Source organism: Akebia trifoliata, chromosome 9 (assembly GCF_017979445.1).
Source record: "Akebia trifoliata isolate Shusen 1 chromosome 9, ASM1797944v1, whole genome shotgun sequence".
In the NCBI taxonomy this organism is placed as follows: domain Eukaryota; kingdom Viridiplantae; phylum Streptophyta; class Magnoliopsida; order Ranunculales; family Lardizabalaceae; genus Akebia; species Akebia trifoliata.
In genome coordinates this window covers 14,231,818-14,245,304 of record NC_141383.1, presented here as the reverse complement: position 1 = coordinate 14,245,304, position 13,487 = coordinate 14,231,818, and the positions used below count along the sequence as shown (strand labels likewise).

General features: G+C 35.5%; 1 protein-coding gene across 1 annotated transcript; it reads left to right on the top strand.

Moving 5' to 3' along the window:
• The first annotated feature begins 1,034 nt into the window (after positions 1-1,034).
• Positions 1,035-1,445, top strand: LOC147394348 (4-coumarate--CoA ligase-like 7). Its single transcript, XM_086453277.1, has one exon. The coding sequence runs from the start codon at positions 1,035-1,037 to the stop codon at positions 1,443-1,445; it is 411 nt and encodes a 136-aa protein (XP_086309403.1).
• The last annotated feature ends 12,042 nt before the right edge of the window (positions 1,446-13,487 follow it).

Sequence of the window (13,487 nt, the reverse complement as noted above, 5' to 3'; positions counted from 1 at the left end):
TCTCCTTTTCATTTTCAAACCTCTTATTGATGCCCTTAGAGAGTCCAGTCATACCCTGGGATCTAATTTTTCACTGTTGAAATTTTTGATAAGCTTGGTTCTTATTGGTGATGCAGCACATAATGTTCATCCTTTGGCTACATGTTCTCTTCCAAATGGTATGTTATTTGTGAAGGCTTGAAGGATATTATGAAATCAAAGGTTTTGCATTCCATGTATAACTATGGTTATTTGTGTGAATGTAACTGTTGAGAAAGTTGACAAGGGATGTCAGAGGCTATGGATTGCCTAGCTATAACAGATGAAGTATGAATGTCCCTTTTTAACTTAATCTTCTTTCCTATGAGCATCATCTTTTTGCTAGTTGATTAGTTCATACTTTTAAGACAATACAACGACCTTTTCTTTCTTAAAAGTGAGATTAAAACCAATGAGATGAGGGGATAGATCCGTGATAAGTGGCCATGGAGATGGTTGGAAACTCTACTTGATCAAAGAGGGGAGGATGTTTGTGAACCTGTATGATTTGTCTGGTTAGCTATTGGGAAATGAATAACAGTTAATTTGGCTTGTCCGATTAGATGGAACAAGAGAGTAGAAACGAATGATGATTTGTTTTGCCTGATGCGTGGATTTATTCATTCGCCATGATTAATGATTATGAATCTAGAAAGGAAACTTTGTCAACTTTTTGATTTGGTGATTCTTCCTGAACTTTGTTATGAGAACTATAATTTGGTTCCATAGATATATATATATATATATATATATATATATATATATATATATATATAGAGGGAGGGGTTCGACGGACGTTTTGGAAAACATATAAGAAAACCACGTTTCTCTTTCGTTGGATTTAGATAAAACAACGGCTAAGATTTCGTCTGACATCAATTTCAATGGATAAAAAGAACTCGTTATTTTTTAAAAACTCCCTCATTTTTTGTTTTTTTTTTTAAAGGAAATAACTTTCAAAATACTCTCACTGTCTCACACGAAGATCAAGTCTCTTCTCTCTCACTCTCTCTCTAATGGCGGATACCAAGAGCGGTTTCTGTTTGGAAATGAAGATCTACCACAACCTACGACCGGCCGTTACCCTCCCTCCGACGATTACCATCCCTCCGGCGAATTATCCACTCTCCATCACCGATCATGTCTCCAATCTCCAACGCTTATCCTCCTCACCGAAAACCACTGCACTGATCAACTCCTCCACCAGTAACCACCTCTCTTACTCAGAATTTTTCCATCAGATTGAAACTCTCGTCGCCTCTCTTCAAATCCAAATCGGTCTCTCCAAAGGAGATTCTACTTTGGTAATCTCTCCATCCGACATTCAAATTCTAATTCTCTACTTCTCTCTAGGTGTCGTTACTCTCCTGCCAATCCAACAAGGACCAAATCTGAAATTTTCCGCCAAATCGAGCTTTCCAAACTAGTAATCGCCAAAACGGAGGTGAGTCAATCCAATCCAGCAACGATTCTATACTCATTTGGTACAACTGGACGATGGATTTTCTGTCGAGAGTAGAGAGGGAGAGATGGGTTTGTTTGGATTTCTGTCGAGTTTCAATGAAACAGAGAGGAGAAGTTTTGTTTAAAAAAAAAAAAACAAAGAGAAACGAGGGAAAATTTGAGGGAGCTTTTACAAAAATAAAGAAACTCCGTTCCTTTAATTGAACTGACGTTTCTCCTCATCTCCCCCGTCCGTTTCTCCTTATCCAACGTAGGAGAAACGTGGTTTTCTTATATGTTTTCCAAAACGTCCGTCGAACCCCTCCCATATATATATATATCTATTTGGTATTATGAATTATGTTATAATCCTTATTCCAGCTTCACTTGTCTCAGTTTTCCTACTTGATGCATATTCTTTTCTTCTCATGTGCAGTGTACAGGGGAAACAGTGTGCCAACAATTCTCCTTATGATGCAAAAGAGCTTGTATTCTGAACAAGGCCTTCAAGTATGTTTCTTTCTTCTTTTATTGTTTTACTAATCTACTAAAAAAATTGTTGTGAATACCATTTAGTGTGTTTTTTATGATGTTGTTCTTACCTATTTGTGTTTGAAGGCAAGGTATATTTCGAATTAATGTCGAGAATGGCCAAGAGGAGTATGTATGGGACCAGCTTAGCAGGGGAAACAGTGTGCTAACAATTCTCCTTATGATGGCCTTCAAGTATGTTTCTTTCTTCTTTTATTGTTGTATTAATCCACTAAAAAAATTGTTGTGAATATCATTTTGTGTGTTTTTTTATGATATTGTTCTTACCTATTTGTGTTTGAAGGCAAGGTATATTTCGAATTAACGCCGAGAATGGCCAAGAGGAGTACGTACGGGACTAGCTTAACAGGGGAATTGTACCATTTGGAATTGATGTGCATTGTCTGGCAGGTTTGATAAAGGTATTCATTTGGGAATTTGTAACCTTTACTAACCATAGTTTTCCTCGTTTTGTTTGTCCAACTGGTTGGATAGCATACATTTAACAAATAACCATCTTGAATAAGACATTTTTAGTCATGACTATGTTTCTTCTCATAAATTTGTCAGATCCTTATGTTGTCAACTTAGAATTTTAGACTTTAGGGTCAACATATAGTCTTTATGAATCTGTAAATAGATCCTCTTGCTTACATTTTAATAATTTGTTTTTATTCTATGCTGAAATTTTTGTCTAAATTGATTACTGGGTTTCTTTTATGTTCAATAGGCATGATTTCGAGAACTTCCTATTGGGGTACTCGATTCACTTGCGCCGAAGCAAGAAATGCACTGCAACACAAAAGAAGAGTGCACTCAAGTTGTGAGCCTACTGCTTTCAATGGAAACGCAGTTTGCTTGACTGGGCAATAAATCTGATGGTAGATGTCGTTCAGCACGAACACCACAATAAGATGAATGCATGGAATATTGCGATGGTTTTTGCACCTAATATGACTCAAGTAACTGAATATCTATGATTTTTTTGTTTGTATGTTCAATTATGGGGAACAAAGTTAATTTTGCTTAGCAAAAATATTCATGGGGTTCACTGCAGCAACACATGTTGGCCTTAAAACCTACTAAATGGTGGATCTTGTCTGTATTTCTGTTGTCAATCTGTACAAATAATGAGAGCTCCTTGTATGCTTGAGGATATTGAATATGGTTTTCTTTTTAATTCTTTGTTTTAAGGCATTTGCTGATAAAATTGGGTTCCCATTCATGGAAACAAGTCCAAAAAATGCTACTAACGTGGAACAAGCCTTCATGGCTATGGCAGCCATAATCAAGAACATATATCTCGTGTTCTAATATATAAGTTATGGAGGTAACTTAGAATATTTATTTGTGAGTTTGGAAAACTAGTGTACACACAAGTTGTCACAGTTTTAGATGAAAAAAAAATAGTTGACACTTTATCTCAGTGTATCTTTAAGTTGACACTTTATCTTAGTGTCAACTATAGGGACTAAATTATTCTTCATACTTGTATTAATCCTATTATATTTTTAATGATAGTATGCATCTTCCATCGATAGTTTGGCTGTTTTTTATTTCAACAATATTACAGTAGGGGAGGCACCTGCATCTCCAACTGTAATGAACCTTGCTCGACACATAGCAGAGTGCCCCAATTTGTTTTTAGAAGTAAGTTATGACTTCTTTCTTAGCAAAACACTTCCATTGATTATTGTGCAACTTTTAGAAGATGATTATCGATAGGTTTCTTAGTGACTGCATGCAATTTCTTTTAGAAGAAAAACCAGCAAGCATAAATTGAAGATGAAAGGCCTAAGAAGGCATTCAAGCTACTATTGCTTAGATGCCTCCATGTTCTCCATGTGTGTGCTGGCAACAAAGTAAGGGTATGAGATGGGGTTGCTGTGAATAGCCATATGGCATGATTGGAAAAAAAAAAAAACAATGGCAACTGCTATTGTGGACATGAAATGGCAACAACTGGCTACTATTGCATGTGAAAGAAAGTGGTGGTAGTGTGGCCTGAGCATATGTGTGTACTACTGTGGGCAGTGAGAAGTGGCAATGGCTACTTTGGCTTGCTACATTGACAGCAGATGGCAAGCACATCTAAAAAAACAAGTTAAAAAAATGAGAACAACAACTGTGCTTGTAAGCTAAAGGTGCAAGGATATGTAAGAGGTGGCATAAGTAAGAGGGAAAGACAAATGGCAAGTGGGACAGCAGGTATGTGTACTGGGTTTTAATGAAAGGAAAAAAATAGAAAACAAATAGCGAAATGGAGGTGTAAATACGTGATTTCGTCATTATAATGACCACATCTACTAAGGTTAGGAGTCGCCACCATTCATATTATAAGTGGGTTTGAATGGTCACCCGATGTGCATTTTTTGAAAAAGTGACATTTTTGATGTTTAGTGACTCTCGATGGATAGGAACTAATCGAACATTGAGATTCGGGGTAAGCGGCTCGATTGGAGAAAAGGGAAGGTGTTAGGCACCCTTTTCTTCCTATTAAATAGTGGTAACCTCAATTCAACTCGGTCATTTTAATCGAAAATACAAGAATAAAAATGAAGTGCTACGTGTTGATAATGTGTACCCTAAGTAGGGATTTATTTTTGGCTTGATTATAGGATCATCCCATTAAAGTGGATGATCCTTATAAACCTTTGCCTTAAGAAGAGAGGAGGGGATAATAGAAGAGAGAGGAGGAGAGGGTGTAGAAGAGAAGGAGGTTATTTTGTTGCACCCACCTTGTATCTTCGATCTTCTTTTCTTCTTCTTCTTTGAGTCTTCTTGAGTCTTTAGTGATTTAAGAAAATACAACTCTTGTATGGTTGAAGGAGTAGAGAAGAGATGATGAGATAGATGTGTAGTATGTGATTTTTTTTGTGAGACTTGGGGAGCATTAGTGAGAGAGAATTGGTAAGATTTTTCTTAATGAGAATGGGTGATAGTTGTTAGTAGTGAGAGTTGGGGAAAGAATTTTTTTGTAGTGAAAGTTGGGGGATCATTTTTTGGGAAGAGGAGGAGGGTATTTATAGATGTTGAGGAGTTAGTTTAGGGATATAATGGGGTGAAATGAAGAGAAGTGGTAGAATGGTGTGGGGTTTAAGAGAAAGATGGGGGTAAATTAGAGATGATTGAAGGGTATTTGTGTAAGAAGGGTATATGGGTTGTTTTACAATCCAAATGGGTTGGATCTTTCAACCCATTTGGGTTGAGTATTAGATGGAATAAAATAAATAAGGGTGGTTGAGAAGATGGGATTGTGTAAGAGAGTAATTAATTGGTAAAGTGAGTTGAGGGGATAAGATTTTAATTAAAAGAAGGGTTGTGTAAGAGGGTGGTTGATGATATTTTGGGAGGGTGTGGGAAATGATGCCATGTATTAAAATGGGTGAAAAATGAAGGGTTGAGATGGGTTGATGGGAGAGGTTTGGTATTTGACTTGAGAGGATGGGTGTAGGTTTAGGTTATAGATGTGGGTTTTGTAGGGAATGATGAGGGTAGATTAGGGGAAGTATAGGTTAGGGGTATGAGTAGATTAGATTTTTTTAGAGAAAAGGTGATGGGTTGATGTGGGTAGATTGGGGGAAGTATAGGTTAGGTAGGGGTGTGGGTAGATGATGTTTAGAGAAAAGGTGATGGGATAGGTTGGGGATGAGGGAGGTGAGTTGGGGTGATGACATATGTCATATTTGATTATCAAGATGGTGATTGGTTGATGTGGGTAGTGGTTTATGAGTTAGGATTATGAGTTGGATGTGAATTGGATATGAATAAAGGCTTGTGGGTTTTTTAGTGTATTGGACTTGGGTTATGGAATGGTTTTGGGTTATTGGATTGGATAGGGTTTGTTTTGGATTGGATTTTTGAGGGTGGGTATGTTTTAGGTTTTTGGTGGCGTGGGATTGGATTTAGGTTAGGGGATAAGGTGAGAAATGTAATTTGTGAGTGTTGAGGGTTTGCGGGCTTTAAGTGAGCCTAGGGTATTTGCGGATTCGGAAGCGGAGCGGTGGTAGTAGAAGAAGGGTAGACATCCCAAGTCTCACATTTTTTAATTTATTAATTTTTTTGAGATTTTTGAAATTATTGAATTAATCAAAATGTCACGTGTTAGCAAATCGGGCTTTTTAGACCCGTTGGTGAACTTTATCGATAATTTGGCATTTTTTATTTTGGAAGCGGAACGGTGAATATTGGGAAAGCGTAAGGTAGGCCGAGTCCTTTTGGTGGACCCCCTAGACCCTTAGGGGGTCTTAAGGGCCTTGATTTGATCAAAATGCCATATTTCGATTGATTTGGGCTTTTGAGGCCCATTGGCAATTTTTATTAAAAAATCTGTATTTTTGGGTCCTTTCAAGTAGTGGCCCGTTCAAATTGAGGTGTCTACAGGAGGGATGTTATTTCTCCAGCCACATGGCTATGCTAAAACAAAAAAATAAAATAAGAAGTGGAAAAAGGGTGTGAGGTGATATATGAAAGCGTTAATAGCTGCTTTTATAGCTTAAGAACATAGGAATCTCACTAGGGACTCAATACTCCGAAACAACAAAAGAGAACTCTGACATTATCATCTTGAATAGTAGTTTTTCTTCTGTGGCCACTATCTTCAAGTCAGGAATATGTGTAATCGATGTTTTGTAGATTGCAAAAATGTAAGATTGAGCAAATAATGAGATAAAACTTTGATGAGTAAGATTCGTTCCACAGGGACAATCGTGATTCACATTTTTTCTTCGAATTGAAACTGTTCGAGTTGTATATGATGATAAAATAAAGAACAAAAGAAAATATTGGCAAGCAAAGGTCGAACCATAGAAATAACAATAATCCAAATAATTTTTTTACTTCCGATCCAATTTAAGTTTACAGAAACGATTAAAAATAATTTTTGAGAGAAATTTATCTAAAATAAATTATTAAAATAAAATATTAGAAATATGAGAGAGAGGTGTAGATTAATTGGATCCACATTCACAAACTTTATCAGTGAATTCCGGTTTTCTTTTTATTTTGATCCACTAAAAAAAGTTAATGTTTGTGGATCGAAAAATCTAGCTGAAAGTGTCCTCGATCTGTGGGTTGCAGATCCATTTTTTTTGGGTATGAGATTTACGAGTCGCCACATAGGTTTACGGTCTAAGAACCAAAAGATGACTCAAAATCGGGAAAATATACTAATCTATGAAAAGAAAGGGTCTGGGGATCACGTTACGGGATCAGAAGGTGTTAGGCACCAATCCCGTCCGGTAAATGCTGGTCTCTATTTTTTTCAAAAATTATTACATTGCTAAAAATGACGTAAAAAAAAAATCTAACTTACTTGAGTGATTGCGATAATTAGTTCCCTTAGAGCTGATGGTGAGCGTCCTCGTGTGTGTTTTCTTATTTTTTTTATTCATTACTAGATCTGCTTCTGATATCCAAGATGAGGTATCCTCTTCCTAGATCTGAGTATTTTCTATTTTTTTTTTTAGGGTTTCTAGGTGTTCTTTGAACAAAAACTAGGGTTTGGATGTTAGATAAAGAGTTGGGATTCCGAATTTAGGATTTTGGGAAGGCTAGGGGGCGTTTTTGACCTCTCTTTCCTAGGATTTATTTTTACCTGCGAGATTGGGTTGTGGAGGCTCCTATTTATAGAGTTTTTTTTTTAAGTTTATAAGTTTGACTAAGTCTCTTTTAGATAAGTGAATTAGGGTTTTATTTCTTACGTACAATGAAATAATATATTTTTAAAATTTTTGGAGAAACCCCATAATTATACTTTAATTCTTTGGACTCCAGATGAAGGGGTCTTTTAATAAATGTCAGGTGGGCTCCATTTGAACAAGTGGAATACCACTTAAAATTTGGCCCGTGGGCTTAATTAATTGATTTTATTTGTTTAAAATTTTAAACTTAATTTATTAAAATTTTACTTTATGTTTATTAATATTTTAATTATTAATTTTAAAATTTAAAATTTTTAAGATTGAAAAATTACTGTTTTGCCCCCGAAGAAGACTTTTGTGTTTCGAGGTCATTTTTTGACATTTTGAAATGTTTTGAAATTAATTTTTCATAAGAAATTCAATGAGAGTATCGATTTGTGTTATTTATGGATTTTTGATGTGAAATAATTGTCGACCCTATGAAGGGTATTTTCATAATTTTGTCAAATTTTATGAGAATTTGTAAAATAATTTATTTGATTTTAATTTGTTGTTTTATGTGTTCTAAAGAGTTTTTCTAAGCTTAATGTAGGCTCTATGAATGTTTTGATGTTAGGGGTATTTTACTAATTTGATCATTTTTTAGTGCTTTTATCGTAAAACTTTTTTTTGCCTGAAGAATAATAATTTCTCCATTTTGGATCATATTTTCCTAGCGTAGTGTAGTTTCTAAAGTTTTGTTTGCTTGAGATACCACATCTAAATTTCTGAAACATATCTAGTAACAAACAAAAAACATTGGAATATTCATCTATCATCGGGAACCTTCGCAGTCGGGTTGACGAGTGATCAAACTTCAACCAGTGATCAATCACAGCCACAAGATGCACCACCAATGCCAACCGGCTCTACTGCCTGATGGAATCCTCGGCTGTCCATGGTGAGATTTAAATCTTCTTATTCTTCTTTACACGTTAATGTACACATTCCAACGGCTCTAAATTTCAAGGATTATTCCAAGGACTCTAAATTTCAACAGTTATTCGAACTACTAAATGTCAATGGCTATTTTTTATTAATAATTAGTTTTTTTTTATATATAAATTGCCAATTGACGTGGCAAGTGCACAAAACGCTAGATCTTTTTCCTTGTATATCTTGAAGAAAAAGATCTATCGTTCTATGCACTTGCCATTTCAACCATGTACATTTTAGCACGTCAGTTTATCCCACTCTATTTGATCAGATTGATCTCTCTTCCAATTTATTTGCTCTTTATTTTTCCCTTCCTTAAATATGTTATAAACAGTACCTTGCAAAATATTTTTGGGGGTGACAGTGTTTATGGGATGAAAACTCATTGGGTTAGTTCGGAAAAATTAGCTAAACTAGTCGATGAAGGATGCTTGGGAGTGTGTCGTCTAGCTGTTTCTCACAAAGTTGGGATGCTTAAGACGTGTGTAGAGAATTATGAATGAAGATGGACTAATAAATGAAAGATGATCTGTTTTGGACTGCTTGGGTTCCTCAAAGAGATCTAAAATATGTTCTTCAACGTGTTTGTATACAAGCTGGAAATGAGATTTCTATTTGTTAGACTAGCTCTAAATGAATGTTTTAGATCCAATATGGACATATATGCAGTCTTGGATGAACTAGCATCATCAATTAGCACCCTCAAACACCCATCATCAAAAAATAAAAATAAAATATTAGCACCCTCAACTTGGAACGTGTCCGTAGATTTAAAGGTCATCTCCTTGTATTAACTCAACAAGTTAAGAAGGAATACTGGGCAACCACTTGTCATCTTCACAGCTACCTCTTGTTTTTGCCTCATACATTCTACTCATAGGAATGCCTTTTAAGGTCCGTGACGGAACAAAAGGAAAGAATGGAGGCCTATTCAATTAGCAATCAATAATTATGCACCGCTCTCACTATGCGTTCAATAATCGGAAAGGGCTTTGAGCAGTACTATTTTATCATCAGCTAACATGGAAGCCTAAGTGAGTTCTTCAACATCAAACAACTCAAAATGTTGTTAGAGGCATATTTTGTTGTCATTAACGACATCCTTAGTGAGTTGTAATCAGTAAGAGATGATATTTTGCATTCTAGAAATAGAAACTTCATTGAAACTTTTTCTTCTTGTGGACCGAAACTTGATACTAAAGATTTTTAATTTCATTGTTGGTGTCACAGCGGAAAGAGCACATAGGTGACATTGAAGATCTCATCAACATTAAACTGGTGAAAAAACTTGACAGAAAAACTTTAGATTTTCCTTACTCATTTGTTTTCTAGTTTGAAAGTTTATGAATATATTAATGCGCTTAAACAGGGCCATATTCAAAATCAGCTGATATAGTTTGAGTAACTATACACAAGTTACTAGTGGAATAAAAGTAAAAACAAAAAGAGGAAATATGTTTTATCATAGCTTAATGAAAGCAGTATGATGGTCATCTCATCTTCATATTTGTGCCAACTTCAACTTAAATGATTGTGTATTAACTTTTTCGTTCCTTCTCATAGATAAGAACTCTGGGCAGGCTAAGATCATGATTCTAATCTTTACGTGGAGCCTTCAACGCATATTTGGTGCCTTCTAATAAGAACCGGAAAAAGGGATTTTCTTTCTCTAAGCGTTTTGCTAAGGTTAGCTAAAGGTACAGAATTTTTAATTGTCGTCAGGTTATCTATTGAGTAAAATTAATTAATTTATGCATTATGGATGAGTAGTTGGCATGAGAGTGTGGTTTAGGATTAAAATTTTCACTTGAATGGCACAATATGCTAGGATGAGTTATTTCACTTGTCCTAGCCATCTATTTGAGCTTGTTAGGCTAACAATGGTCTTTCTCTTTCTTGATGGTCTTGTTATGATACCTTTTCTTCTAATAATAGGGTTTGATGGTATTAGTGGTTTGATTCTGCCATCACTAATTCGGATTCTTGTTCTGTTCCGTTGATATAGGCACAATGTCGTAAATCCTTGTGTTTTATGGGATTGTGTGAACTTTGATATTTCAATTTTTCTATAATGTTAGATGAAGGAGTTAGGATTCAATGGGTTAGTGACATGGCATATTATACATGGCAACTGTCTCATCCATTCTATTTCATAAAAATAGAATGAATGTATAGATGGCAATCAGTCATTGGATGCCCACATCCCTTGAGAGGAGGAATCAAGAATGTTTATTAGCTTTATTGGGATTATAACCATAGCAGCAGTGGCAACCGGTAAGTGGTAAAGCAAAATCCTATAGTAGAATGAGATGGGGATACTAAAAGAGAGAAAAAGATCAGAGTGACAGAGAGGAAACTCATTATTACAATGGCCTTCAAGTGGGAAAGAAAGTGTGTTAGAAAGAGACTAGACTCTAGAGTCAGAGAAAATAAAAATGGAGTCTAATGAACCCAAAAGATTAGGAAGAACCCCTCACTCCACAACCTGTATGACTTCAATCTAAAGTTATTATGGAAATTACATTCATATCATATAGATCGATATTACTTAGCAAAAAAAAGAATGATATAGATTGATATACTTGAAGTCCACTTTCTCCATTTCTAGATAAGAGTGTCAAAATCACTTGTGTATATTGGACATGATTTCAAGTATATATATATATATATATATATTTATAAGTTATGATTTTGAGCATGAGACTTCCTCCATACCTAGTATTTTGCATGTTCAATTTCTTAGGATTCTTTCTTTCCTATTATTTTTGTATATATATATATATAAATTATTGTTTCATTGGAGACTTTACTTTATTACAATATTAGAGCCAGAACTTAAAGAAATGAGAGCAGTTTTAATTGACAAATTATCGTGTTAGATATGTTGATATTGGAATAGAAAGTGGTCCATTGACATTCTTAATCTTTCCAATTGTATACCCCCATCAATCCAAATTTTATTTCTTTTTATGTGGTTTATTTTGATTTATTGAGTGGTTTATAAGTTAAGAAAAAAGTAGTTATTATTGACCAGACAAAACAGTGCGATCATGCATACCAAAGATGCACAAGGGACCCAATCGCATGTTGTGGATGATGGTGCATTCCGCCTCTCTCTCTCTCTCTCTCTCTCTCTCTCTCTCTCTCTCTTTTCTTTCTCTCAACACACTCACATATAGGATACTTATTAGAGATTTGACCCACGGTAAGTAATTATAACTAATCATTGGAAATTTTTGAGCACTAATTATACCTTTTTTTTCTTCTTCTTAGCAGCTAAGATGATGTCTTGGACGTTAATATGGTTGTTCGCACTAATGGCTGTAAGCCCGTACACTTTAGTAGAAAGACAGACATGCGTCGTTCACATGGACAACGCCAAGGTCATGGCCTTGGATTGATCCCTCGCTAATACTAAGAGATGGTACGAAGCAGTGATGGACTCTATTGTCGAATTCTCAACAACAGAAGATGAAGAACAAGAAACACAATTCCCTCAGCTCCTATATGTCTACAAGAGCACCATCTCTGGCTTTGCTGCAAAGCTCTCAACCAAAGAAGTTGAATCATTAAAAAACATTGATGGGTTACTCTATGCAACTCTGGACAACATGTTAAAACTACACACTACACATACTCCTCAGTTTCTTAGCCTACAAAATGGCAAAGGACTTGGCTCCAAATTTGGCCTCTGATGTGATAATTGGTGTTGTTAACATTGGAATTTGGCCTGAGCATTTTCTCTTCAGTGACACTGGCATGTCACCCGTGCCTGTTTGTTGGAAGGTAACTTGTGAGCAAGGCATGAAGTTCTCATCTTCGAATTGTAATAAGAAGCTTATTGGTGCCAGAGCCTTCTTCAAAGGGTACGAGGCAGTTGTGGGATGATTAAATGAGGCAGTCGATTATTGATCAGTAAGGGATAATGAAGGGCATGGGATCCACACTGCTTCGAATTGTAATAAGAAGCTTATTGATGCTCAATTGCTTCTATTAGAGCTTGTTTAATAATGGAATTTCAATATATAATATTAATTTTGAGTTGTTTAACTTGATTTGAAACTTGTTTTATGATTTTTCTTTTGTTTTTTTTTTTTATTTTTCTAATTTTTATTATTATTATTTCATTTATTGTGATTGGTGAATTAGAGGACCGTGCTATTGTTTGTTAAATCTCCAAATTCGACGGTCATACTCTATGAATTTTTTTTTGTTTTTTTTAAGGTCGTTCTCCAATAATTTGATAGTCCAGGGCCGTCAAAAAAAAATTTTCAACAAGAAAATATTTGACGGGCTAAGACCGTCAAATACAGCCTTCTTCACATAGTGTTGGACCGAGCATTTGGGACTGCATTAGAGTGCTGAATAGAATACATAGGAGCACTCCATTTCATCATCCGTGGCAGGCCATCGGTGTGGTGATTTAACTGCTTTTTTAAACCCTCGTGATTCCCAAATTGCATTCAAAAATTCTTTTAAGGAATCGTAGTAAATTTAAAGGCATGCACGGAGGCAAGGGAGTCAAGTGGGCTCATCATAATAGGCGTAGGCGTGGTAATGGGCCTTAGATCAAGTCACCATAAGATGGATGTTTGGTGGCTAAACCTCAGTTGTTGTGGTGTCTTCATCAGCAAATCAATGGACATGATACCACTGGGATGATAAGGAGTTGTGGTAATGAATTTTCTGCAGACTCAATAGAAGAGGTCGATTCATCGAAGAGAGTTTGATTCGATTTTGGGTTCCAATTTGAAAAATATTGACATGGAATGTCCCCTAGACGCACTCTTTGGTGGATGGTGTAAATAAGAAGTCAAGTCAGACAAAGAAACTAAATTAGAAGTATAGGAATCCATAATGATAAAGGTGAATACAAAA

Excerpts from the sequence above, each read along its gene's own strand:
- LOC147394348 (XM_086453277.1), top strand. The coding sequence starts at position 1,035 with ATGGCGGATACCAAGAGCGGTTTCTGTTTGGAAATGAAGATCTACCAC.